This window comes from Arachis stenosperma, chromosome 9 (assembly GCF_014773155.1).
Source record: "Arachis stenosperma cultivar V10309 chromosome 9, arast.V10309.gnm1.PFL2, whole genome shotgun sequence".
Taxonomy (NCBI): domain Eukaryota; kingdom Viridiplantae; phylum Streptophyta; class Magnoliopsida; order Fabales; family Fabaceae; genus Arachis; species Arachis stenosperma.
In genome coordinates, this window is record NC_080385.1 from 54,559,490 (window position 1) to 54,585,765 (window position 26,276).

The window sequence follows — 26,276 nt, forward strand, 5'->3', positions numbered from 1 at the left end:
CCAAGGCATCTTAGGCTAGTTTCACTAGCATTTTTCTGTTAGTTTTAGTTATTTTATGCATTTTCTTGAGCTTAAAGTAACCAAGAATGGTTAAATGAATAACAAAGCAATAAACCATCCAAACAGTATGATTTTGATGCAAATTTCATGAGTTTTTAGTTATATTACTTGAATGCTATGAATGAAAGATTTCTCATGAAATTTTGCAAGACTTTGATGCAGTTGTTGGATGATTTCAGGGAAGAAGAGGCTAGGAAAGGAAGCAACAAAATCAATAAAGGAAGCTTGAATATCACATGTGGAGTTTAAGCTCCAGTTTAAGCTTAAACTGGAGCTTAAACGCCAAAATCATGAAAGCTGAGGAAAGGCTGAAAGTGGCGTTTAACCTCCAGTTTAACCTTAAACTGGAAGTTAAACGCCAGAATTGAAAGCACCAGGGAGCCATTTCCACGTTTAAGCTCCAGTTTAACCTTAAACTGGAGCTTAAACGTGTTCGACCATTCTCCTCCAGGGTTGCGTTTTGCATTTCCACGTTTAAGCTCCAGTTTAAGCTTAAACTGGAGCTTAAACGTGTTCGACCTTTACCCTCCAGGATGGCTTCCCTCCATTTCCACGTTTAAGCTTCAGTTTAACCTTAAACTGAAGCTTAAACGTGTTCGACATTCCACCCTCCAGGGTTGCCTTATTCCATTTCCACGTTTAAGCTTCAGTTTAACCTTAAACTGATGCCTAAACGTGTTCGACATTCCACCCTCCAGGGTTGCCTTATTCCAATTCCACGTTTAAGCTTCAGTTTAACCTTAAACTGAAGCTTAAACGTGTTCGACTTATATCACCTCCAGGAGTGTCCAACGTTTAAGTTGCAGTTTAAGCTTAAACTGCAACTTAAACGCCACTAATTGAAAAAGGTTTCTGGGCCAAAGATATTGCAGTTTAAGTTAGCATTTGAGCACAAACATTAACTTAAACATACTCTGGTATGAAACCCAATTGAATATCATGGTTTATGGATTGGGCCTGAAGAATTGATGAGTCTGGAATTTCAATTTGTTGAGTCATGTGTCATTACTTGATTATCACTAAGTTGGCTCAATGAATGTTGCAGAATTGGATCAGCAGCCTCATCAGGATTATGGATCATAAACCCAAAGCAAAAGGAAATCAGGGAAAGGCCTCAAAGCCCAAGAAACACAACAGAAGCTCAATTTAGAAAGTGTATAAATAGGATAGAATTTAAGTTTGAAAATGGGGACTTTTAGATACTTTTGGGGGATCATTTTTCTAGTTTTCATACTGGTTGTAATTGAATTCAGAGCTATGACTCGCTAAACCCCTTTCATTGGGTTAGGGAGCTCTATTGTAATTCAATGAATCAATAATAGTTTTTATCTTCTTCTTCAATCTTTTCTCTTGAATTTTGTTAGAAAGCTTCTCGATCTAATTCCATTGGTTAGTTGTCTTGGGAAAGAAACTATCCATAATTGGAATCCTTCGGAACCTTGGGAAAGGAATGGAGGATTCATGCTAGAGAAGCTTTCTCACAGTGAATTGGATTGGGGTTTGGATGGATATTGTGACATGTAATCCTACCAAATTGTGGTTCATGAAACTGTGTGGTATAATCAGTGATCGAACATCATCTCTTCTTATGAACATTTAAACCAAGGGATTGGGAATTTGTTTGTTTTTAGAGAGAATTGGTGAGCCAAGGGATTGGGATCCAATCATATAAGATTGCCAAGCAAAATTCAATGAATGCATTGGTTGAGGAAGGGATAAAAATGTTTTGATTCGGAGATCTCAATATCTCCTGAAACCCAATGAATTCCCCATTTTTGATCTACCACTTTCTCTTTACATTCTGCAATTAAATTCATGCAATCACCCCGATCCCCTTTTAATTTCAGCAATTTAGCTTCTCGCTCTTTAATTCATGCAATTTAAGATTCCGCACTTTCAATTTCTTGCCATTTACGTTTCCCGCCAATTTTACATTCCGCAATTCTCATCTAAATCTTGATTCCGCTCAACTAGAACACACTTCTAATCCGAATTGCTCACTCAACCAATCCTTGTGGGATTCGACCTCACTCTATTGTGAGTTTTTACTTGACGATAACCGGTGCACTTGCCGAAAGGAATTTTTGCCGATCGTGCAATTTCCTAAAATCGTAGCTATCAAGTTTATAGCAACATCAAGTTTATGGCGCCGTTGCCGGGGATTGGTTTTCGATTGACAATTCCTAAATTGGAAGTTAACTAGATTGAGCATTTTTCTTGTTTTGTTAATTCAGTTCAAGTTACTTGTTGAATTTTAATTTCTGCACTCTGTTACTTGCTTTCTTTCTTTATGCCTTTAAATTCAAGCAACTAACTCACTGACTCACTAACTATTTGAATTAATTCCTCAACTGCTCTAACCATACTCTTCCATTAACCAAGAGTATTTCACTTGTTTGTTGCCTGTGCTGTGTTCTTGTATGACAGGTAGGAGAGGAGAGACATCAACTCCTCCATATACCGAACCAGAGAGGACCCTTCATAAACTTAGAAGGGAAGCAAGAGGGAAGAGAGTACTGGGAGAAGAAGAATCTGAAGGAGAATCTGAGGACAATTTTGAGGAAGCTCTAGATCTCAACATGGATAGAGAAGTTCACAACCATGAGAGAGCTGATGGAAACAATGCCATTCCCGAGAGGAGGGTTCTTGGTTCATACATAAACCCAACCTCTGGGAATTGTGGTAGCAGCATTCAGAAACCACCCATTCAGGCCAACAATTTTGAACTCAAACCACAGCTAATATCACTGGTGGAGGATCATTGTTCATTTGGTGGGAGTGCTAATGAAGATCCAAACCAACATCTCACAAAATTCCTGAGAATTTGCGACACTGTGAAGTCCAATGGAGTCCAGGAAGATGCCTATAAACTGCTCTTGTTCCCATTTTCACTTAGGGACAAGGCAGCTAAGTGGCTGGAGTCATTCCCAAGGGGAAGCCTAACAACCTGACCCCCCACAAAAGGTCAATAGGCTTTGATCTGAGGTTCAGACTTTTAGACAACAAGATGGTGAAACTCTCTACGAGGCATGGGAGAGGTTCAAGGAGTTGACAAGGAAATGCCCACCAGACATGTTCCATGACTGGGTGCAATTGCATATTTTCTATGATGGACTTTCTTATAAATCAAGGAAGGCTGTGGACCATTCATCAGGAGGTTCATTGAACAGGAAAAAGACTGTGGAAGAAGCCATTGAAGTGATTGAGACAGTGGCTGAGAATGAGTACTACTATGCTTCAGAGAGACACAACACTAAGGGAGTCATGGAGCCGAACCATGTTGATACAATTCTAGCCCAAAATAAGGTGTTTGCCAAGCAACTAGCAGAGCTCACCAGGAAATTAGGAACAAATCAAGTGGCTGCAATACACACACAAGATCAAGAGGAGGTAAGCACTGAAGGAGGTGATTGGGAAGAGGCCAATTATGTGGGAAATCAACAAAGGCAACCATATGATCCACATTCCAACACTTACAACCCAGGCTGGAAAAACCACCCAAACTTTGGGTGGGGAAACCAGCAAACCCAACCACAAAACCACAAACCTTACAACTCCAACCAAAGATCATACCAAGCCACACAAAACACCTACTCCCAACCACCATATCATGGCCAAAATAATCAACCTGCCCAACCTAATACGAACCAACAATTTCAAGATCAATTAAACAGGATAGAAAGAATGCTTGCAACCATGGGACAAGACATAACCGAATTGAAAGCCTTTAAGGAAGAAGTAAATTCTAACTTGCAAAACCAAGGAGCTGCCATCCAGAAGCTAGAAAATCAAATTGGGTATTTGTCTAAGCAAACCCCTGGGCCAAGCGTTTCTCATGCTGCCAAGGCTATTGCAAAGGAAGAATGTAAGGCCATAACCCTCAGAAGTGGAAAGAAGCTAAAGGAGATCTCAAAGGAAACCACAGAGGATGAAGCAAAGGAAAATGTGAGAGACAAGGAACAGGGACAATCTTTTACACCGTCTGCAACAAAAGAAAAAGAAAAAGAGGTCCTGAAGCCTTATACACCCAAAGCACCATATCCTCAACGTTTGATGAAAAGTGAAAAGGATGGCCAATTCTCCAGATTTTTGGAGATTTTCAAGAAGCTTCAAATCAACATTCCGTTTGCTGAGGCAATAGAGCAAATGCCACTCTATGCAAATTCTTAAAGGAATTAATGACCAAGAAGAGAAGCTGGAGAAATGAGGAAACTGTGTTGTTGACTGAAGAATGCAGTGCCATCATTCAACACAAATTGCCTCAGAAATTAAAGGATCCAGGCAGTTTCCAAATCCCCTGCATCATAGGAGAAGTCATGGTGGAGAAGGCCTTGTGTGACTTAGGGGCCAGTATCAATTTGATGTCTCTAACAATGATGAGAAGAATGAAGATTGAGGAAGCCAAACCAACAAGAATGGCCCTCCAATTGGCAGATCGAACTTTTAAATTCCCTCATGGAATAGTTGAGGATTTGTTGGTGAAAGTGGGAGATTTTATATTTCCTGCCGATTTTGTGGTGTTAGATATGGAGGAAGAAGCCAAAGCTTCGATAATCCTGGGAAGACCCTTCCTGGCTACTGCTGGAGCCATCATAGATGTCCAAAAGGGTGAACTCACTCTTAGACTACATGATGAGAAATTGGTGTTTAACGTATTCAAGGCAATGAGCTATCCATCAGAATCACTAAGGGAATGCATGAGGGTGGATGTAGTGGACATTGCAGTACAAGAAACTTTTGAGGAAACAACAAGGGAAGTGGCAGAGGAGAAGTTCACCAAGGATATGGAAGTTAGTGACATCAAGGCTGCTGAAACAACCATGCCAAGCATGCCAGAGAGAGTGAAAGAAGAGAAGGAAGCACCAAAACCTGAGCTCAAAGCATTGCCCCCTAATCTCAAGTATGCATACTTGGGTAGTGATGAGAGCCATCCTGTTATCATTAGCTCTGCCCTGAGCCAAGAACAGGAAGAAGAATTGATCAAGGTGCTACAAACTCATCAAGATGCCATTGGATGGACCCTAGCTGATTTGAAGGGGATAAGTTCATCCATATGCATGCATAAAATCTTGTTAGAAGAGGATGCTAGACCCTCCATTCAAGCTCAGAGAAGATTGAATCCCGTCATGAAAGAAGTGGTACAAAAGGAGGTCATGAAGTTATGGCAGGCAGGGGTAATCTACCCTATTTCTGATAGCCCATGGGTTAGTCCCATCCATGTAGTTCCCAAGAAAGGTGGTATAACTGTGGTACCAAATGAGAGGAACGAACTCATACCCACAAGAACTGTCACTGGGTGGAGGATGTGCATAGACTACAGGAAGCTCAATGAAGCCACCAGAAAAGATCATTTCCTACTCCCATTCATGGATCAGATGCTTGAAAGGCTTGTAAGACATGCTTACTATTGCTTTCTGGATGGATACTCAGGCTATAATCAGATAGTAGTTGATCCAAGAGATCAAGAGAAAACATCATTTGTTTGTCCATATGGAGTTTTTGCTTATAGATGCATGCCCTTTGGATTGTGCAATGCACCTGCCACTTTCCAAAGATGCATGCTGTCCATCTTTTCGGACATGATTGAAAAATTTATTGAGGTTTTCATGGATGATTTTTCTGTGTTTGGAGATTCTTTTCCTAGCTGCCTACACCACCTTGCCTTGGTGCTTAAGAGATGCCAAGAGACCAACCTAGTATTAAACTGGGAAAAGTGTCATTTCATGGTCACAGAAGGAATAGTCCTTGGCCACAAAATCTCTAATAGAGGCATTGAGGTGGACAGAGCTAAGGTGGAACTCATTGAAAAACTAACTCCACCAAGTAATGTCAAGGCAGTTAGGAGTTTTTTGGGACACGCTGGCTTTTACAGAAGGTTTATTAGAGACTTTTCTAAAATAGCCAAACCTTTGAGTAACTTGCTTGTCTCTGATACACCCTTTGTATTTGATAAAAATTGCATGCTAGCCTATGAACTTTTGAAGCAAAAACTTTCCTCTGCACCTATCATTGCCCCACCTGATTGGAACTTACCTTTTGAACTGATGTGTGATGCATCAGACCTTGCTATTGGGGCAGTGTTAGGACAAAGGAAAGACAATTTGGTACATGTGATTTATTATGCCAGTAAAGTCTTGAATGATAACCAAAGGAATTACACAACCACTGAAAAAGAACTCTTGGCAATAGTTTTTGCATTTGACAAATTTAGATCCTATCTCATTGGATCTAAAGTCATTGTCTTCACTGATCATTCAGCTTTAAAATACTTACTTGCTAAACAAGAATCCAAACCAAGACTTATTAGATGGGTTCTTTTGTTGCAGGAATTTGACATTGAAATCAAAGACAAGAAGGGTGTAGAGAACAAGGTGGCAGACCACTTATCAAGGATACCATGTGAAGAAGGAAGCACACAAAGCACACATATAAATGAGTGCTTTCCTGATGAACAACTCATGGTAATTCACAAAGCACCCTGGTTTGCAGACATAGCAAACTTCAAGGCCACTGGGAGTTTGCCGTTGGAATTTAACAAGCATCAAAGGAAGAAATTGGTAAATGATGCCAAATACTTCATCTGGGACGAACCATACTTGTTCAAAAAATGTTCGGATGGCATACTCAGAAGATGCATATCAGAGGAAGAAGGAAGGGAGGTCTTATGGGACTGCCATGGATCCACTTATGGAGGACATTTTGCAGGAGAAAGAACAGCAGCTAAGGTGTTGCAGTGTGGTTTTTATTGGCCCACTATCTTCAAAGATGCAAAGGAACTAGTGAAGCACTGCCATGAATGCCAGAAAGCGGGGAACCTGCCAAGAAGAAATGAAATGCCACAACAGTTCATTCTGGAACTTGAATTGTTTGATGTATGGGGGATAGATTTCATGGGACCCTTTCCCACCTCATACTCAAATAATTACATTCTTGTGGCAGTAGACTATGTCTCCAAATGGGTTGAAGCAATAGCAACTCCAACCAATGATAATAAGGTAGTCATGAACTTCCTCAGAAAACACATTTTTTGCCGTTTTGGGGTTCCAAGAGCAATCATCAGTGATGGACGAAGCCACTTCTGCAACAAACCATTAGAGGCATTGCTTCTAAAATATGGAGTCAAACACAAGGTAGCCCATAAACTTGATGTTGCTATAAACTTGATAGCTACGATTTTAGGAAATTGCACGATCGGCAAAAATTCCTTCCGGCAAGTGCACCGGTTATCGTCAAGTAAAAACTCACAATAGAGTGAGGTCGAATCCCACAAGGATTGGTTGAGTGAGCAATTCGGATTAGAAGTGTGTTCTAGTTGAGCGGAATCAAGATTTAGATGAGAATTGCGGAATGTAAAATTGGCGGGAAACGTAAATGGCAAGAAATTGAAAGTGCGGAATCTTAAATTGCATGAATTAAGGAGCGAGAAGCTAAATTGCTGAAATTAAAAGGGGATCGGGGTGATTGCATGAATTTAATTGCAGAATGTAAAGAGAAAGTGGTAGATCAGAAATGGGGAATTCATTGGGTTTCAGGAGATATTGAGATCTCCGAATCAAAACATTTTTATCCCTTCCTCAACCAATGCATTCATTGAATTTTGCTTGGCAATCTTATATGATTGGATCCCAATCCCTTGGCTCACCAATTCTCTCTAAAAACAAACAAATTCCCAATCCCTTGGTTTAAATGTTCATAAGAAGAGATGATGTTCGATCACTGATTATACCACACAGTTTTATGAACCACAATTTGGTAGGATTACATGTCACAATATCCATCCAAACCCCAATCCAATTCACTGTGAGAAAGCTTCTCTAGCATGAATCCTCCATTCCTTTCCCAAGGTTCCGAAGGATTCCAATTATGGATAGTTTCTTTCCCAAGACAACTAACCAATGGAATTAGATCGAGAAGGTTTCTAACAAAATTCAAGAGAAAAGATTGAAGAAGAAGATAAAAACTATTATTGATTCATTGAATTACAATAGAGCTCCCTAACCCAATGAAAGGGGTTTAGCGAGTCATAGCTCTGAATTCAATTACAACCAGTATGAAAACTAGAAAAATGATCCCCCAAAAGTATCTAAAAGTCCCCATTTTCAAACTTAAATTCTATCCTATTTATACACTTTCTAAATTGAGCTTCTGTTGTGTTTCTTGGGCTTTGAGGCCTTTCCCTGATTTCCTTTTGCTTTGGGTTTATGATCCATAATCCTGATGAGGCTGCTGATCCAATTCTGCAACATTCATTGAGCCAACTTAGTGATAATCAAGTAATGACACATGACTCAACAAATTGAAATTCCAGACTCATCAATTCTTCAGGCCCAATCCCATAAACCATGATATTCAATTGGGTTTCATACCAGAGTATGTTTAAGTTAATGTTTGTGCTCAAATGCTAACTTAAACTGCAATATCTTTGGCCCAGAAACCTTTTTCAATTAGTGGCGTTTAAGTTGCAGTTTAAGCTTAAACTGCAACTTAAACGTTGGACACTCCTGGAGGTGATATAAGTCGAACACGTTTAAGCTTCAGTTTAAGGTTAAACTGAAGCTTAAACGTGGAATTGGAATAAGGCAACCCTGGAGGGTGGAATGTCGAACACGTTTAAGCTTCAGTTTAAGGTTAAACTGAAGCTTAAACGTGGAAATGGAATAAGGCAACCCTGGAGGGTGGAATGTCGAACACGTTTAAGCTTCAGTTTAAGGTTAAACTGAAGCTTAAACGTGGAAATGGAGGGAAGCCATCCTGGAGGGTAAAGGTCGAACACGTTTAAGCTCCAGTTTAAGCTTAAACTGGACCTTAAACGTGGAAATGCAAAACGCAACCCTGGAGGAGAATGGTCGAACACGTTTAAGCTCCAGTTTAAGGTTAAACTGGAGCTTAAACGTGGAAATGGCTCCCTGGTGCTTTCAATTCTGGCGTTTAACTTCCAGTTTAAGGTTAAACTGGAGGTTAAACGCCACTTTCAGCCTTTCCTCAGCTTTCATGATTTTGGCGTTTAAGCTCCAGTTTAAGCTTAAACTGGAGCTTAAACTCCACATGTGATATTCAAGCTTCCTTTATTGATTTTGTTGCTTCCTTTCCTAGCCTCTTCTTCCCTGAAATCATCCAAACAACTGCATCAAAGTCTTGCAAAATTTCATGAGAAATCTTTCATTCATAGCATTCAAGTAATATAACTAAAAACTCATGAAATTTGCATCAAAATCATACTGTTTGGATGGTTTATTGCTTTGTTATTCATTTAACCATTCTTGGTTACTTTAAGCTCAAGAAAATGCATAAAACAACTAAAACTAACAGAAAAATGCTAGTGAAACTAGCCTAAGATGCCTTGGCATCACAACACCAAACTTAATACTTGCTTGTCCCTAAGCAAGTCCTGAGTTATTTGAGAAGAAAGTATGAAACAGAAAGCAATTACATTGGCTATATTAGCAAGCATTTGAAGTTCATCAGAAGGGTTTTATACAGAAAGTTGCAGCATCACTTTTTCATTCTGATCAGGTAAGATTATCACTTTTTCATTGCATCCATCAAACACTGCTATGGCCTCTTGTTATTCTTATGTCCTTGGCACTTTTCTCTTCTTTGTTTTTCTTTTTCTTAGAGCTCCTTTGCTCCTTGTTTGCTCAGTGTCATGTGTTGCACAAGCCTTTGGCATTTTCTTTTTCTTATCAGTGCACTACACATATCCACTACAAGCATTTTAGTTCACATTTCTTCTTGAGACATTGGTGCCCAACACCTCTTTGTGTGACTAAATGTTTTGTATTTAGGTTGCTCTTGATAATGGACTTTTGGTTGATAATCCCGGGTTAGTTAACCCAAGTTACAAAGTGTTGAAACACTCCTCAGAACCTATTCATCCAAGCATATCCTTAATACATAAACACCACAGGCATTTGTCTCAGAAGTTCAAACCATTGGTGCCTAGCTTATTTTCTCAATTTTTTTTTTTTTGCTTTTTGGTTGCCCTTTTTCAGTGGCTTTTTCTTCTTCTTCTTCTTTCTTTTTCATGGCCAAAGACATTTATTCATCAAGATCCATAGACAGTATTCAAACTTCTACACAAAAATGATAATTCTACACTCAATTTCCAGTGATCTGACTAAACAATCAAGCATGCATACCACCACTTGATTCTACTTGATTTGTCACTAATTGAGCCAAGTTACTTTTGTTCAAACTTTTCTTTTATTTTTGGAAACAGAACAAGCATGGCAAGCATTTGTTTAAGAAGGTGAAGTTATATCCAAACATCTAGGCATTCACTTTATTCAAAGCAGTAAACAGACAAACATACTAGAAATTTCACATAAAACTTAAATGACTTAAAATGAAAGAAAGCTCATAAAGACAATTCACAAACTATTATTTGATTATTAAGGAATAAGACCACCTCTCATTTGTTGCTTGGTTCTTCTTGATTCTTGGGGTCCTGTTTCTTCTTGCTTCTTGTCTCTCTTTGACCACTTGTACTTCCTTTGTCTTTTCTTATGAGCTTTGTCCAGAATCCAGCTTTTTTCATTGTTTCTTCCACTCTTCCTTCAAGGATCACTGCCTTTTTCATTTCTCCTTCTTTCCTCCCCTTGAAATACTCATCAAAAGTTGGGAATGCTGGGTCCATCTTGTGTAGATGTTCCCCTATGTAGTTAAGCTTGATTTGAGAACTGATGTTGTAATCAGCTTGAACTGCATATCTTGCATTCTGCAAAGTGGTGGCTTCCTTGATTGCCAAGATATTGTCATCTTGGTGTTGGCATATGTGGCTGAGGGATTCCTGTAATTGTAAATTCTGTTCCCTTTGCAGATCTAGGAATCTTGATTCAAAGTTCCTTTGCATGTCCATCATTTTTAGGTGAAAGTCCTCTTGCCTCTCTTGAGACCTCATGTATTGTTGAGACATTCCTTCTATGATTTCCTGCATTCTGCTCATATCCATGGGGTCTCTGGGAACTTGTTGCCTTCTTTCTGGATTTCCTTGCTCTTCTTGCTCTTCTTCTTGCTCTGCTTCTTGCTCTGTTTCTTGCTCTGCTTCTTCTTGTTGCCCTTCTTCATTTCTTCTTTTTGTATGTCTTGGAGCAATTGGGCCAAGAGTCATTCTGTGAGCAGTCATGGCCATTCCAAGATGTAGCCAATTAGGTCTTGCATCTTCAAGTGGTACTTGGGCCTCGATGCATAGTCTGATGATGGTGCTAGGGAAGTGGAGCCAGGAGTCAGCTTCACTTTTCTCACTAAACTCTTGTATCTGTTCAGCAATGAGTTTATGAACTTTGATCTCTCCTCCCACCATAATGCAATGTAGCAAGACGGCCCTTTTAGGGGTTATTTCTGAAGAGTTTGCAGTGGGTAGGATGGATCTCCTAACTATTGCATACCACCCTTTAGCTTCAGGTGTTAGGTCTCCCCTTCTCAAGATTCTTGGAGCCCCTTTTGTTTTTCTCAGCCATTCAGCTCTAATGGCACAAAGGTCTTCAACAATAGTCTGATAGTCAGGTTCTCCTATCATCCTATCCTCATAACTTGCTTGGCTGAAACGTATGTTTTTCAGGCCAAGAGTTTTCATGATTGCCTTGGGGCTGAAGTCAACTTCCACCCCTCTCACATAGCTTTTGTATGTAGGTTCCTCGGTTGGATCCTCCCTCACTGCATTTGCATAAAACTCCTTCACCAGGTTGATGTTGATTTTAGTGATTGGCTTAGTCAGAAGCTCCCACTTCCTCTTTTTGATCTTCTCCCAAACACTTGGGAACTCCTCCTTTCCAAGGTCAAAGGGAATCTCAGCTAGTATCTTTTTAGGTCTCATCCATTCGGCCTGAATCTCATGGAAAACTGATTTGTATTTCCATGCATCAAATTCCCTTTCCTCCTCCATTGGCTGCTTGTCTTTTCTTCTTTTGTGGCTAGATGAGGCTGCCATTGGTTCTTTAGTTTTGGCAAGTGACAAGCTAAGGTTGACAAGGTGAAGTACGGAAATTTTGTTAGAAGTGTGGTGAGGTTGTTTTCGGCAAGAGGTAGTTATGCTATGATGAAAGAATATGTGCAAGAAGGAGATTTGGTGGTGTGGAACTTGTTCCCCAAGTGGTTCTTTATGGTGCATGCAAGTGAAAACTGGACGGCTAGGGTGATTTGTGAAGGATGGCTTGATGGTAAATATATGAATTAGGGAGAAAGACGAATTGCTTTTCACTTTCTTGGAAGTATTCTAGGTGCATTAAATTGTACATGTAGCTATCTTTTCATGCAAAACTTCCTTTTCCCATGTGTCAGTTTCAAAGACTTGTGAACTCCCTTTTTGACCAAGCACCGTACCTCCCCCTTTGTCTTTTTCATCCATTCTTATCCTTCCTTTTGTACCTGCACAAACAAACAACGTTGCTATCATTTTTTTTTTCGGTCATGTGAATAATGAATAGTACTTGCACATGTTTTTCCTTCTTTTTGAATTGTAAATCAATGATTGACTTCATGAGCTTATAGCCGTGACCCTTGTATGTATGCACACTTATTACTGGACACCAAACTTAGTGTTTGGTAATGTCTCCTGATGACATGAAATCATGTTGGTTGTCCTTAATGAATGTGCATAATTCTAATAAATCATAGTCACTTTGGCTCTTTGATCCTAAACAATTTTACTACCTAAAGTAATTGAAATCAAAGTATTAAAACATGCAAATGGTATACTTGTCATGAATTTCTAAATCCAGAGGAACTTCTTGCTTTTCATTAACTGTGTTCAAAGAGGAACACCAAACTTAATGTTTGGTTGTGCACTTTGAATGAAAGATTGAATACAATTTGAATAAGATTTGGGGTGCCTTCAGGCACACCAAACTTAGAGACCAATTGTATTTTACATGCAATGTTTAGTGCACCTTATCAACAGTTGTCCTGAGGATTCAAGTTCATGCATAAGAAACCATGCTTTATTAGATGCAAAGCAGAACAATAAAGAGTAAGGATACTAAAACATGGGTTGCCTCCCATGAAGCGCTTCTTTAACGTCACTAGCTTGACGGTTGTCCCTTGTTAGGGTGGATTGTAGTGCTTGATGTCCTCTCCTCTCACTATGAAAACGTCCCCATTTGATTCCTTCATGATTTCCAAATGTTCCATAGAAAGAACTTTCCTGATTGTGAACACTTGAGGGAGCTGGGAAGGAATGATTTTGAGACCAGGTGGGATTGGCAGATAATGACTTGATATCACTTTATCTCCCGGAGAGAAACCTTCAGTGAGAATTTTCTTGTTTCTCCACCCTCTTGGCAATTTCTTTACAATTCTTCCCTCTCTCTTGAGGATTTCTTCATTGACCTTTATGCCAGGAGGATCTTTCTGATCTGTTTCTATTGATGCTTGTGGCTTTAACTCTTGCAATTCTTGTTTGCCTTCCAAGGACTGTTTCAGAGTTTCAGCTGCTGGATTGCCTTCCTCCAAACACAGATGGCTACTATCATCCTTAGGCTTTTCAGGTTCTGGTTCAGGCTCAGATGCGGGTTTGAAAACATGGAAAATGAGCTGTTCATCATGTATTCTCAAAATTAGCTCTCCTTGTTCTACATCTATGAGCGCTCTAGCAGTGGCTAGAAATGGCCTTCCCAGAATGATAGGGTGTAGGTAGCTTTCCTCCATGTCCAAAATGACAAAGTCTGTGGGGAAGAAATAATTTCGCACTTTCACCAGCACATTCTCAACTACCCCTTCAGCTTGCTTCTGAGTTTTGTCAGCCAGTTGTATGATTACATCAGTGGATCTCACCTCATTCAGTTGTAGCCTCTTCATAAGAGTCAGAGGCATCACATTTATGCTAGCTCCTAGATCACAGAATCCTCTGTCAATTTTTGTTTCCCCTATGATGCAGGGGATATGAAAACTTCCTGGGTCTGTTTTCTTAGAGACTATGTCCTTCTTGATGAGGGCACTGCATTCTTTGTTCATTATTACAGTTTGTCCTCCCTTCAAAACTCTTTTCTTGCTCAGCAATTCCTTCAAATACTTGATATGTGTAGGCATCTGCTGGAGAATCTCAAGAAAGGGAATATTGATATGGAGAGACTTAAATGTCTCTAAAAACCTTGAATATGTTTTCCCTTTTTCACCTCCTCCTAACCTCTGAGGAAATGGTGCTTTTGGTTGGTATGTTTCCAGCATGCCTTTATTTTGCAGTTCCTTGGCTTGCTCAGTTTCACTTTCCTGCTTAGCTTCTTCCACACCTTCCTTCAAGATTTCTGGCTCCTGTTCTGAGGGTCTGATTCCTTCTTCTTCTGAGACTTCCTTCAATATGATGGCCTTGCATTCTTCCCATCTCACTCCCTTTTGTTCCCCTTTAGGATTCTTTTCTGTGTCACTAGGGAACACTGTAGTTGACTTGGGGGCCTGTTGAGATAGCTCTCCTACTCGAGACTCCAGCCTCTTGAGTTTTTCACCATGGTTCCTTAAGGTAGATCTCACATCATCCCTAAAGCTTTTCAACTCACTTATGTCCTGACCCATGTTTGCAAGCATTCCTTCTATCCTGTTTAATTGATCTTGAAATTGTTGGTTCGGATTAGGTTGGGCAGGTTGATTATTTTGGCCATGATATGGTGGTTGGGAGTAGGTGTTTTGTGTGGCTTGGTATGATTTTTGGTTGGAGTTTTGGTATGTGGAATTGTTATGTTGGTTGGGGTTGTAAGGTTTGTGGTTTTGTGGTTGGGTTTGCTGGTTTCCCCACCCAAAGTTTGGGTGGTTTTTCCAGCCTGGGTTGTAAGTGTTGGAATGTGGATCATATGGTTGCCTTTGTTGATTTCCCACATAGTTGGCCTCTTCCCAATCACCTCCTTCAGTGCTTACCTCCTCTTGATCTTGTGTGTGTATTGCAGCCACTTGATTTGTTCCTAATTTCCTGGTGAGCTCTGCTAGTTGCTTGGCAAACACCTTGTTTTGGGCTAGAATTGTATCAACATGGTTCGGCTCCATGACTCCCATAGTGTTGTGTCTCTCTGAAGCATAGTAGTACTCATTCTCAGCCACTGTCTCAATCACTTCAATGGCTTCTTCCACAGTCTTCTTCCTGTTCAATGAACCTCCTGATGAATGGTCTACAGCCTTCCTTGATTCATAAGAAAGTCTATCATAGAAAATATGCAATTGCACCCAGTCATGGAACATGTCTGGTGGGCATTTCCTTGTCAACTCCTTGAACCTCTCCCATGCCTCGTAGAGAGTTTCACCATCTTGTTGTCTAAAAGTCTGAACCTCAGATCGAAGCCTATTGACCTTTTGTGGGGGGGTAGAAACGTGCCAGAAACTTGCTTTCCACCTCATCCCAGGTTGTTAGGCTTCCCCTTGGGAATGACTCCAGCCACTTAGCTGCCTTGTCCCTAAGTGAAAATGGGAACAAGAGCAGTTTATAGGCATTTTCCTGGACTCCATTGGACTTCACAGTGTCGCAAATTCTCAGGAATTTTGTGAGATGTTGGTTTGGATCTTCATTAGCACTCCCACCAAATGAACAATGATCCTCCACCAGTGATATTAGCTGTGGTTTGAGTTCAAAATTGTTGGCCTGAATGGGTGGTTTCTGAATGCTGCTACCACAATTCCCAGAGGTTGGGTTTATGTATGAACCAAGAACCCTCCTCTCGGGAATGGCATTGTTTCCATCAGCTCTCTCATGATTGTGAACTTCTCTATCCATGTTGAGATCTAGAGCTTCCTCAAAATTGTCCTCAGATTCTCCTTCAGATTCTTCTTCTCCCAGTACTCTCTTCCCTCTTGCTTCCCTTCTAAGTCTATGAAGGGTCCTCTCTGGTTCGGTATATGGATGAGTTGATGTCTCTCTTCTCCTACCTGTCATACAAGAACACAGCACAGGCAACAAACAAGTGAAATACTCTTGGTTAATGGAAGAGTATGGTTAGAGCAGTTGAGGAATTAATTCAAATAGTTAGTGAGTCAGTGAGTTAGTTGCTTGAATTTAAAGGCATAAAGAAAAAAAAACAAGTAACAGAGTGCAGAAATTAAAAATTCAACAAGTAACTTGAACTGAATTAACAAAACAAGAAAAATGCTCAATCTAGTTAACTTCCAATTTGAGAATTGTCAATCGAAAACCAATCCCCGGCAACGGCGCCATAAACTTGATGTTGCTATAAACTTGATAGCTACGATTTTAGGAAATTGCACGATCGGCAAAAATTCCTTCCGGCAAGTGCACCGGTTATCGTCAAGTAAAAACTCACAATAGAGTGAGGTCGAATCCCACAAGGATTGGTTGAGTGAGCAATTCGGATTAGAAGTGTGTTCTAGTTGAGCGGAATCAAGATTTAGATGAGAATTGCGGAATGTAAAATTGGCGGGAAACGTAAATGGCAAGAAATTGAAAGTGCGGAATCTTAAATTGCATGAATTAAAGAGCGAGAAGCTAAATTGCTGAAATTAAAAGGGGATCGGGGTGATTACATGAATTTAATTGCAGAATGTAAAGAGAAAGTGGTAGATTAGAAATGGGGAATTCATTGGGTTTCAGGAGATATTGAGATCTCCGAATCAAAACATTTTTATCCCTTCCTCAACCAATGCATTCATTGAATTTTGCTTGGCAATCTTATATGATTGGATCCCAATCCCTTGGCTCACCAATTCTCTCTAAAAACAAACAAATTCCCAATCCCTTGGTTTAAATGTTCATAAGAAGAGATGATGTTCGATCACTGATTATACCACACAGTTTCATGAACCACAATTTGGTAGGATTACATGTCACAATATCCATCCAAACCCCAATCCAATTCACTGTGAGAAAGCTTCTCTAGCATGAATCCTCCATTCCTTTCCCAAGGTTCCGAAGGATTCCAATTATGGATAGTTTCTTTCCCAAGACAACTAACCAATGGAATTAGATCGAGAAGCTTTCTAACAAAATTCAAGAGAAAAGATTGAAGAAGAAGATAAAAACTATTATTGATTCATTGAATTACAATAGAGCTCCCTAACCCAATGAAAGGGGTTTAGCGAGTCATAGCTCTGAATTCAATTACAACCAGTATGAAAACTAGAAAAATGATCCCCCAAAAGTATCTAAAAGTCCCCATTTTCAAACTTAAATTCTATCCTATTTATACACTTTCTAAATTGAGCTTCTGTTGTGTTTCTTGGGCTTTGAGGCCTTTCCCTGATTTCCTTTTGCTTTGGGTTTATGATCCATAATCCTGATGAGGCTGCTGATCCAATTCTGCAACATTCATTGAGCCAACTTAGTGATAATCAAGTAATGACACATGACTCAACAAATTGAAATTCCAGACTCATCAATTCTTCAGGCCCAATCCCATAAACCATGATATTCAATTGGGTTTCATACCAGAGTATGTTTAAGTTAATGTTTGTGCTCAAATGCTAACTTAAACTGCAATATCTTTGGCCCAGAAACCTTTTTCAATTAGTGGCGTTTAAGTTGCAGTTTAAGCTTAAACTGCAACTTAAACGTTGGACACTCCTGGAGGTGATATAAGTCGAACACGTTTAAGCTTCAGTTTAAGGTTAAACTGAAGCTTAAACGTGGAATTGGAATAAGGCAACCCTGGAGGGTGGAATGTCGAACACGTTTAGGCATCAGTTTAAGGTTAAACTGAAGCTTAAACGTGGAAATGGAATAAGGCAACCCTGGAGGGTGGAATGTCGAACACGTTTAAGCTTCAGTTTAAGGTTAAACTAAAGCTTAAACGTGGAAATGGAGGGAAGCCATCCTGGAGGGTAAAGGTCAAACACGTTTAAGCTCCAGTTTAAGCTTAAACTGGAGCTTAAACGTGGAAATGCAAAACGCAACCCTGGAGGAGAATGGTCGAACACGTTTAAGCTCCAGTTTAAGGTTAAACTGGAGCTTAAACGTGGAAATGGCTCCCTGGTGCTTTCAATTCTGGCGTTTAACTTCCAGTTTAAGGTTAAATTGGAGGTTAAACGCCACTTTCAGCCTTTCCTCAGCTTTCATAATTTTGGCGTTTAAGCTCCAGTTTAAGCTTAAACTGGAGCTTAAACTCCACATGTGATATTCAAGCTTCCTTTATTAATTTTGTTGCTTCCTTGCCTAGCCTCTTCTTCCCTGAAATCATCCAAACAACTGCATCTAAGTCTTGCAAAATTTCATGAGAAATCTTTCATTCATAGCATTCAAGTAATATAACTAAAAACTCATGAAATTTGCATCAAAATCATACTGTTTGGATGGTTTATTGCTTTGTTATTCATTTAACCATTCTTGGTTACTTTAAGCTCAAGAAAATGCATAAAACAACTAAAACTAACAGAAAAATGCTAGTGAAACTAGCCTAAGATGCCTTGGCATCACAACACCAAACTTAATACTTGCTTGTCCCTAAGCAAGTCCTGAGTTATTTGAGAAGAAAGTATGAAACAAAAAGCAATTACATTGGCTATATTAGCAAGCATTTGAAGTTCATCAGAAGGGTTTTATGCAGAAAGTTGCAGCATCACTTTTTCATTCTGATCAGGTAAGATTATCACTTTTTCATTGCATCCATCAAACACTGCTATGGCCTCTTGTTATTCTTATGTCCTTGGCACTTTTCTCTTCTTTGTTTTTCTTTTTCTTAGAGCTCCTTTGCTCCTTGTTTGCTCAGTGTCATGTGTTGCACAAGCCTTTGGCATTTTCTTTTTCTTATCAGTGCACTACACATATCCACTACAGGCATTTTAGTTCACATTTCTTCTTGAGACATTGGTGCCCAGCACCTCTTTGTGTGACTAAATGTTTTGTATTTAGGTTGCTCTTGATAATGGACTTTTGGTTGATAATCCCGGGTTAGTTAACCCAAGTTATCAAGTGTTGAAACACTCCTCAGAACCTATTCATCCAAGCATATCCTTAATACATAAACACCACAGGCATTTGTCTCAGAAGTTCAAACCATTGGTGCCTAGCTTATTTTCTCAATTTTTTTTTTTTGCTTTTTGGTTGCCCTTTTTCAGTGGCTTTTTCTTCTTCTTCTTCTTTCTTTTTCATGGCCAAAGACATTTATTCAACAAGATCCATAGACAGTATTCAAACTTCTACACAAAAATGATAATTCTACACTCAATTTCCAGTGATCTGACTAAACAATCAAGCATGCATACCACCACTTAATTCTACTTGATTTGTCACTAATTGAGCCAAGTTACTTTTGTTCAAACTTTTCTTTTATTTTTGGAAACAGAACAAGCATGGCAAGCATTTGTTTAAGAAGGTGAAGTTATATCCAAACATCTAGGCATTCACTTTATTCAAAGCAGTAAACAGACAAACATACTAAAAACTTCAAATTCCAGAAAGATTCAACAATTATAGTTTAAACCAGAACAAGCATGCTTTTGTTTGCCTTTTAAAGAATGGTCAAGGAACAACACCACCTTGTGAAATTTCTTGTTTTCTCTTTGTTGCCAGGAAACAATTTAATTTCTCCTTCTTCTCCTAATTGTTGCTTCATGTTCTTTCTAAGATCCTTGTTTCCTTTCCTGCAAAGAGTGATGAAGTTGCTTGCTTCTCAAGCACTTGAGTGGTTAGCTCAACTATGTATGGGCAAGTGTCCGAGTCTTAAGTTGGTGTGTGAACACCAAACTTAGTCTCCTACTTACTCCTCTGCTCTTTGAATCCTTGAATTCTCCTTGGAATGAAGTTGCTGCTAAGGATTTTAAGCATTTCTGTGATTGCTTAGAATGGTTGTTCCTTTCATATAATTCAAAGGTTGTTGTGTTCAGTTGATCTGTATGGTGGAACACCAAACTTAGAGTCACACATTCCCCTTTGAATTATTGATCCACGAATTCATTGTTTGGTGTGAAACACCAAACTTAATTTTTTGCAATGCACAGAAACTACTTCACCTTTTTATTGAAACAAATAAAAGAACAGCAAGGGAGTTTTACCTCAGGTTGGGTTGCCTCCCAACAAGCGCTTCTTTAACGTCATTAGCTTGACGGTCAGCTTCCTCAGTTGAGGTGATATTTAACCTTGTCCTTCTCCTCCACATCTCCCAAGTAATGTTTGAGTCTTTGACCATTCACAGTGAAGGTTCATTGTGACTTTTCTTCCATGATTTCTACTTGTCCATATTGGAAGACCTTGGTGACAAGGAATGGTCCAGACCACCTTGATTTTAGCTTCCCTGGAAATAGCTTCAGCCTAGAATTGTAGAGCAATACTTTTTGTCCCTCTTCAAATTTCCTTGGGGCTATGTTGCTGTCATGCTTCTTCTTTGCTCTTTCTTTGTAAATTTTGGCATTCTCATAAGCTTCAGCTCTGAATTCTTCCAACTCTTGAATTTGCAACATCCTTCTTTCTCCAGCAGCTTTGCTGTCCAAGTTCAAGAGTTTCAAGGCCCAGAATGCCTTGTGCTCCAACTCCAGTGGCAAATGGCAAGCTTTTCCATATACTAGTTGGTAAGGAGACATTCCAATTGGTGTTTTGAACGCTGTCCTATATGCCCAAAGAGCATCATCTAGCTTAATCGACCAGTCCTTCCTTGAAGTTCCCACAGTCTTTTCCAGGATTCTTTTGAGTTCCCTATTAGATATTTTGGCTTGCCCACTTGTCTGTGGATGGTATGGTGTGGCTACCTTGTGTTTGACTCCATATTTTAGAAGCAATGCCTCTAATGGTTTGTTGCAGAAGTGGCTTCCTCCATCACTGATGATTGCTCTTAGAACCCCAAAACGGCAAAAAATGTGTTTTCTGAGGAAGTTCATGACTACCTTATTATCATTGGTTGGAGTTGCTATTGCTTCAACCCATTTGGAGACATAGTCTACTGCCACAAGAATGTAATTATTTGAGTATGAGGTGGGAAAGGGTCCCATGAAATCTATCCCCCATACATCAAACAATTCAAGTTCCAGAATGAACTGTTGTGGCATTTCATTTCTTCTTGGCAGGTTCCCCGCTTTCTGGCATTCATGGCAGTGCTTCACTAGTTCCTTTGCATCTTTGAAGATAGTGGGCCAATAAAAACCACACTGCAACACCTTAGCTGCTGTTCTTTCTCCTGCAAAATGTCCTCCATAAGTGGATCCATGGCAGTCCCATAAGACCTCCATTCCTTCTTCCTCTGATATGCATCTTCTGAGTATGCCATCCGAACATTTTTTGAACAAGTATGGTTCGTCCCAGATGAAGTATTTGGCATCATTTACCAATTTCTTCCTTTGATGCTTGTTAAATTCCAACGGCAAACTCCCAGTGGCCTTGAAGTTTGCTATGTCTGCAAACCAGGGTGCTTTGTGAATTACCATGAGTTGTTCATCAGGAAAGCACTCATTTATATGTGTGCTTTGTGTGCTTCCTTCTTCACATGGTATCCTTGATAAGTGGTCTGCCACCTTGTTCTCTACACCCTTCTTGTCTTTGATTTCAATGTCAAATTCCTGCAACAAAAGAACCCATCTAATAAGTCTTGGTTTGGATTCTTGTTTAGCAAGTAAGTATTTTAAAGCTGAATGATCAGTGAAGACAATGACTTTAGATCCAATGAGATAGGATCTAAATTTGTCAAATGCAAAAACTATTGCCAAGAGTTCTTTTTCAGTGGTTGTGTAATTCCTTTGGTTATCATTCAAGACTTTACTGGCATAATAAATCACATGTACCAAATTGTCTTTCCTTTGTCCTAACACTGCCCCAATAGCAAGGTCTGATGCATCACACATCAGTTCAAAAGGTAAGTTCCAATCAGGTGGGGCAATGATAGGTGCAGAGGAAAGTTTTTGCTTCAAAAGTTCATAGGCTAGCATGCAATTTTTATCAAATACAAAGGGTGTATCAGAGACAAGCAAGTTACTCAAAGGTTTGGCTATTTTAGAAAAGTCTCTAATAAACCTTCTGTAAAAGCCAGCGTGTCCCAAAAAACTCCTAACTGCCTTGACATTACTTGGTGGAGGTAGTTTTTCAATGAGTTCCACCTTAGCTCTGTCCACCTCAATGCCTCTATTAGAGATTTTGTGGCCAAGGACTATTCCTTCTGTGACCATGAAATGACACTTTTCCCAGTTTAATACTAGGTTGGTCTCTTGGCATCTCTTAAGCACCAAGGCAAGGTGGTGTAGGCAACTAGGAAAAGAATCTCCAAACACAGAAAAATCATCCATGAAAACCTCAATAAATTTTTCAATCATGTCCGAAAAGATGGACAGCATGCATCTTTGGAAAGTGGCAGGTGCATTGCACAATCCAAAGGGCATGCGTCTATAAGCAAAAACTCCATATGGACAAACAAATGATGTTTTCTCTTGATCTCTTGGATCAACTACTATCTGATTATAGCCTGAGTATCCATCCAGAAAGCAATAGTAAGCATGTCCTGCAAGCCTTTCAAGCATCTGATCCATGAATGGGAGTGGGAAATGATCTTTTCTGGTGGCTTCATTGAGCTTCCTGTAGTCTATGCACATCCTCCACCCAGTGACAGTTCTTGTGGGTATGAGTTCGTTCCTCTCATTTGGCACCACAGTTATACCACCTTTCTTGGGAACTACATGGATGGGACTAACCCATGGGCTATCAGAAATGGGGTAGATTACCCCTGCCTGCCATAACTTCATGACCTCCTTTTGTACCACTTCTTTCATGACGGGATTCAATCTTCTCTGAGCTTGAATGGAGGGTCTAGCATCCTCTTCTAACAAGATTTTATGCATGCATATGGATGAACTTATCCCCTTCAAATCAGCTAGGGTCCATCCAATGGCATCTTGATGAGTTTGTAGCACCTTGATCAATTCTTCTTCCTGTTCTTGGCTCAGGGCAGAGCTAATGATAACAAGATGGCTCTCATCACTACCCAAGTATGCATACTTGAGATTAGGGGGCAATGCTTTGAGCTCAGGTTTTGGTGCTTCCTTCTCTTCTTTCACTCTCTCTGGCATGCTTGGCATGGTTGTTTCAGCAGCCTTGATGTCACTAACTTCCATATCCTTGGTGAACTTCTCCTCTGCCACTTCCCTTGTTGTTTCCTCAAAAGTTTCTTGTACTGCAATGTCCACTACATCCACCCTCATGCATTCCCTTAGTGATTCTGATGGATAGCTCATTGCCTTGAATACGTTAAACACCAATTTCTCATCATGTAGTCTAAGAGTGAGTTCACCCTTTTGGACATCTATGATGGCTCCAGCAGTAGCCAGGAAGGGTCTTCCCAGGATTATCGAAGCTTTGACTTCTTCCTCCATATCTAACACCACAAAATCGGCAGGAAATATAAAATCTCCCACTTTCACCAACAAATCCTCAACTATTCCATGAGGGAATTTAAAAGTTCGATCTGCCAATTGGAGGGCCATTCTTGTTGGTTTGGCTTCCTCAATCTTCATTCTTCTCATCATTGTTAGAGACATCAAATTGATACTGGCCCCTAAGTCACACAAGGCCTTCTCCACCATGACTTCTCCTATGATGCAGGGGATTTGGAAACTGCCTGGATCCTTCAATTTCTGAGGCAATTTGTGTTGAATGATGGCACTGCATTCTTCAGTCAACAACACAGTTTCCTCATTTCTCCAGCTTCTCTTCTTGGTCATTAATTCCTTTAAGAATTTTGCATAGAGTGGCATTTGCTCTATTGCCTCAGCAAATGGAATGTTGATTTGAAGGTACTTGAAAATCTCCAAAAATCTGGAGAATTGGCCATCCTTTTCACTTTTCATCAAACGTTGAGGATATGGTGCTTTGGGTGTATAAGGCTTCAGGACCTCTTTTTCTTTTTCTTTTGTTGCAGACGGTGTAAAAGATTGTCCCTGTTCCTTGTCTCTCACATTTTCCTTTGCTTCATCCTCTGTGGTTTCCTTTGAGATCTCCTTTAGCTTCTTTCCACTTCTGAGGGTTATGGCCTTACATTCTTCCCTTGCAATAGCCTTGGCAGCATGAGAAACGCTTGGCCCAGGGGTTTGCTTAGACAAATACCCAATTTGATTTTCTAGCTTCTGGATGGCAGCTCCTTGGTTTTGCAAGTTAGAATTTACTTCTTCCTTAAAGGCTTTCAATTCGGTTATGTCTTGTCCCATGGTTGCAAGCATTCTTTCTATCCTGTTTAATTGATCTTGAAATTGTTGGTTCGGATTAGGTTGGGCAGGTTGATTATTTTGGCCATGATATGGTGGTTGGGAGTAGGTGTTTTGTGTGGCTTGGTATGATCTTTGGTTGGAATTGTAAGGTTTGTGGTTTTGTGGTTGGGTTTGCTGGTTTCCCCACCCAAAGTTTGGGTGGTTTTTCCAGCCTGGGTTGTAAGTGTTGGAATGTGGATCATATGGTTGCCTTTGTTGATTTCCCACATAGTTGGCCTCTTCCCAATCACCTCCTTCAGTGCTTACCTCCTCTTAATCTTGTGTGTGTATTGCAGCCACTTGATTTGTTCCTAATTTCCTGGTGAGCTCTACTAGTTGCTTGGCAAACACCTTGTTTTGGGCTAGAATTGTATCAACATGGTTCAGCTCCATGACTCCCTTAGTGTTGTGTCTCTCTGAAGCATAGTAGTACTCATTCTCAGCCACTGTATCAATCACTTCAATGGCTTCTTCCACAGTCTTTTTCCTGTTCAATGAACCTCCTGATGAATGGTCCACAGCCTTCCTTGATTCATAAGAAAGTCCATCATAGAAAATATGCAATTGCACCCAGTCATGGAACATGTCTGGTGGGCATTTCCTTGTCAACTCCTTGAACCTCTCCCATGCCTCGTAGAGAGTTTCACCATCTTGTTGTCTAAAAGTCTGAACCTCAGATCGAAGCCTATTGACCTTTTGTGGGGGTAGAAACGTGCCAGAAACTTGCTTTCCACCTCATCCCAGGTTGTTAGGCTCCCCCTTGGGAATGATTCCAGCCACTTAGCTGCCTTGTCCCTAAGTGAAAATGGGAACAAGAGCAGTTTATAAGCATCTTCCTGGACTCCATTGGACTTCACAATGTCGCAAATTCTCAGGAATTTTGTGAGATGTTGGTTTGGATCTTCATTAGCACTCCCACCAAATGAATAATGATCCTCCACTAGTGATATTAGCTGTGGTTTGAGTTCAAAATTGTTGGCCTGAATGGGTGGTTTCTGAATGCTGCTACCATAATTCCCAGAGGTTGGGTTTATGTATGAACCAAGAACCCTCCTCTCGGGAATGGCATTGTTTCCATCAGCTCTCTCATGGTTGTGAACTTCTCTATCCATGTTGAGATCTAGAGCTTCCTCAAAATTGTCCTCAGATTCTCCTTCAGATTCTTCTTCTCCCAGTACTCTCTTCCCTCTTGCTTCCCTTCTAAGTTTATGAAGGGTCCTCGCTGGTTCGGTATATGGAGGAGTTGATGTCTCTCTTCTCCTACCTGTCATACAAGAACACAGCACAGGCAACAAACAAGTGAAATACTCTTGGTTAATAGAAGAGTATGGTTAGAGCAGTTGAGGAATTAATTCAAATAGTTAGTGAGTCAGTGAGTTAGTTGCTTGAATTTAAAGGCATAAAGAAAGAAAGCAAGTAACAGAGTGCAGAAATTAAAAATTCAACAAGTAACTTGAACTGAATTAACAAAACAAGAAAAATGCTCAATCTAGTTAACTTCCAATTTGAGAATTGTCAATCGAAAACCAATCCCCGGCAACGGCGCCATAAACTTGATGTTGCTATAAACTTGATAGCTACGATTTTAGGAAATTGCACGATCGGCAAAAATTTCTTCCGGCAAGTGCACCGGTTATCGTCAAGTAAAAACTCACAATAGAGTGAGGTCGAATCCCACAAGGATTGGTTGAGTGAGCAATTCGGATTAGAAGTGTGTTCTAGTTGAGCGAAATCAAGATTTAGATGAGAATTGCGGAATGTAAAATTGGCGGGAAACGTAAATGGCAAGAAATTGAAAGTGCGGAATCTTAAATTGCATGAATTAAAGAGCGAGAAGCTAAATTGCTGAAATTAAAAGGGGATCGGGGTGATTGCATGAATTTAATTGCAGAATGTAAAGAGAAAGTGGTAGATCAGAAATGGGGAATTCATTGGGTTTCAGGAGATATTGAGATCTCCGAATCAAAACATTTTTATCCCTTCCTCAACCAATGCATTCATTGAATTTTGCTTGGCAATCTTATATGATTGGATCCCAATCCCTTGGCTCACCAATTCTCTCTAAAAACAAACAAATTCCCAATCCCTTGGTTTAAATGTTCATAAGAAGAGATGATGTTCGATCACTGATTATA

The 26,276-nt window shown here is 40.0% G+C and overlaps 1 protein-coding gene and 3 non-coding genes across 4 annotated transcripts; 2 read left to right on the top strand and 2 right to left on the bottom strand.

Annotated features, from left to right (window-relative positions):
* Nucleotides 1-3,030: 3,030 nt before the first annotated feature.
* On the bottom strand, nucleotides 3,031-3,134 carry LOC130952019 (small nucleolar RNA R71). The gene has a single exon (XR_009074201.1). It is a non-coding gene; the product is annotated as a small nucleolar RNA R71 (small nucleolar RNA).
* Nucleotides 3,135-15,220: 12,086 nt separating this feature from the next.
* LOC130952105 (small nucleolar RNA R71) lies at nucleotides 15,221-15,324 on the top strand. The gene has a single exon (XR_009074285.1). It is a non-coding gene; the product is annotated as a small nucleolar RNA R71 (small nucleolar RNA).
* A 7,919-nt stretch (nucleotides 15,325-23,243) lies between these two features.
* Nucleotides 23,244-24,102, bottom strand: LOC130949524 (uncharacterized). The gene is made up of 2 exons (XM_057878215.1): nucleotides 23,665-24,102; nucleotides 23,244-23,273 (listed from the first exon to the last, which is right to left on the bottom strand). The coding sequence occupies exons 1-2, from the start codon at nucleotides 24,100-24,102 to the stop codon at nucleotides 23,244-23,246; spliced, it is 468 nt and encodes a 155-aa protein (XP_057734198.1).
* Nucleotides 24,103-24,724: 622 nt separating this feature from the next.
* Nucleotides 24,725-24,828, top strand: LOC130952117 (small nucleolar RNA R71). Its single transcript, XR_009074297.1, has one exon. It is a non-coding gene; the product is annotated as a small nucleolar RNA R71 (small nucleolar RNA).
* The last annotated feature ends 1,448 nt before the right edge of the window (nucleotides 24,829-26,276 follow it).

What these genes read in the sequence shown, in the direction of transcription:
- LOC130949524 (XM_057878215.1), bottom strand. Translation starts at nt 24,102, where the DNA reads ATGGGACAAGACATAACCGAATTGAAAGCCTTTAAGGAAGAAGTAAAT. An exon ending in TCAACATTCCATTTGCTGAG is followed by an intron (nt 23,274 to 23,664) that starts GCAATAGAGCAA and finishes TTGTGGTGTTAG; the next exon opens with ATATGGAGGAAGAAGTCAAA.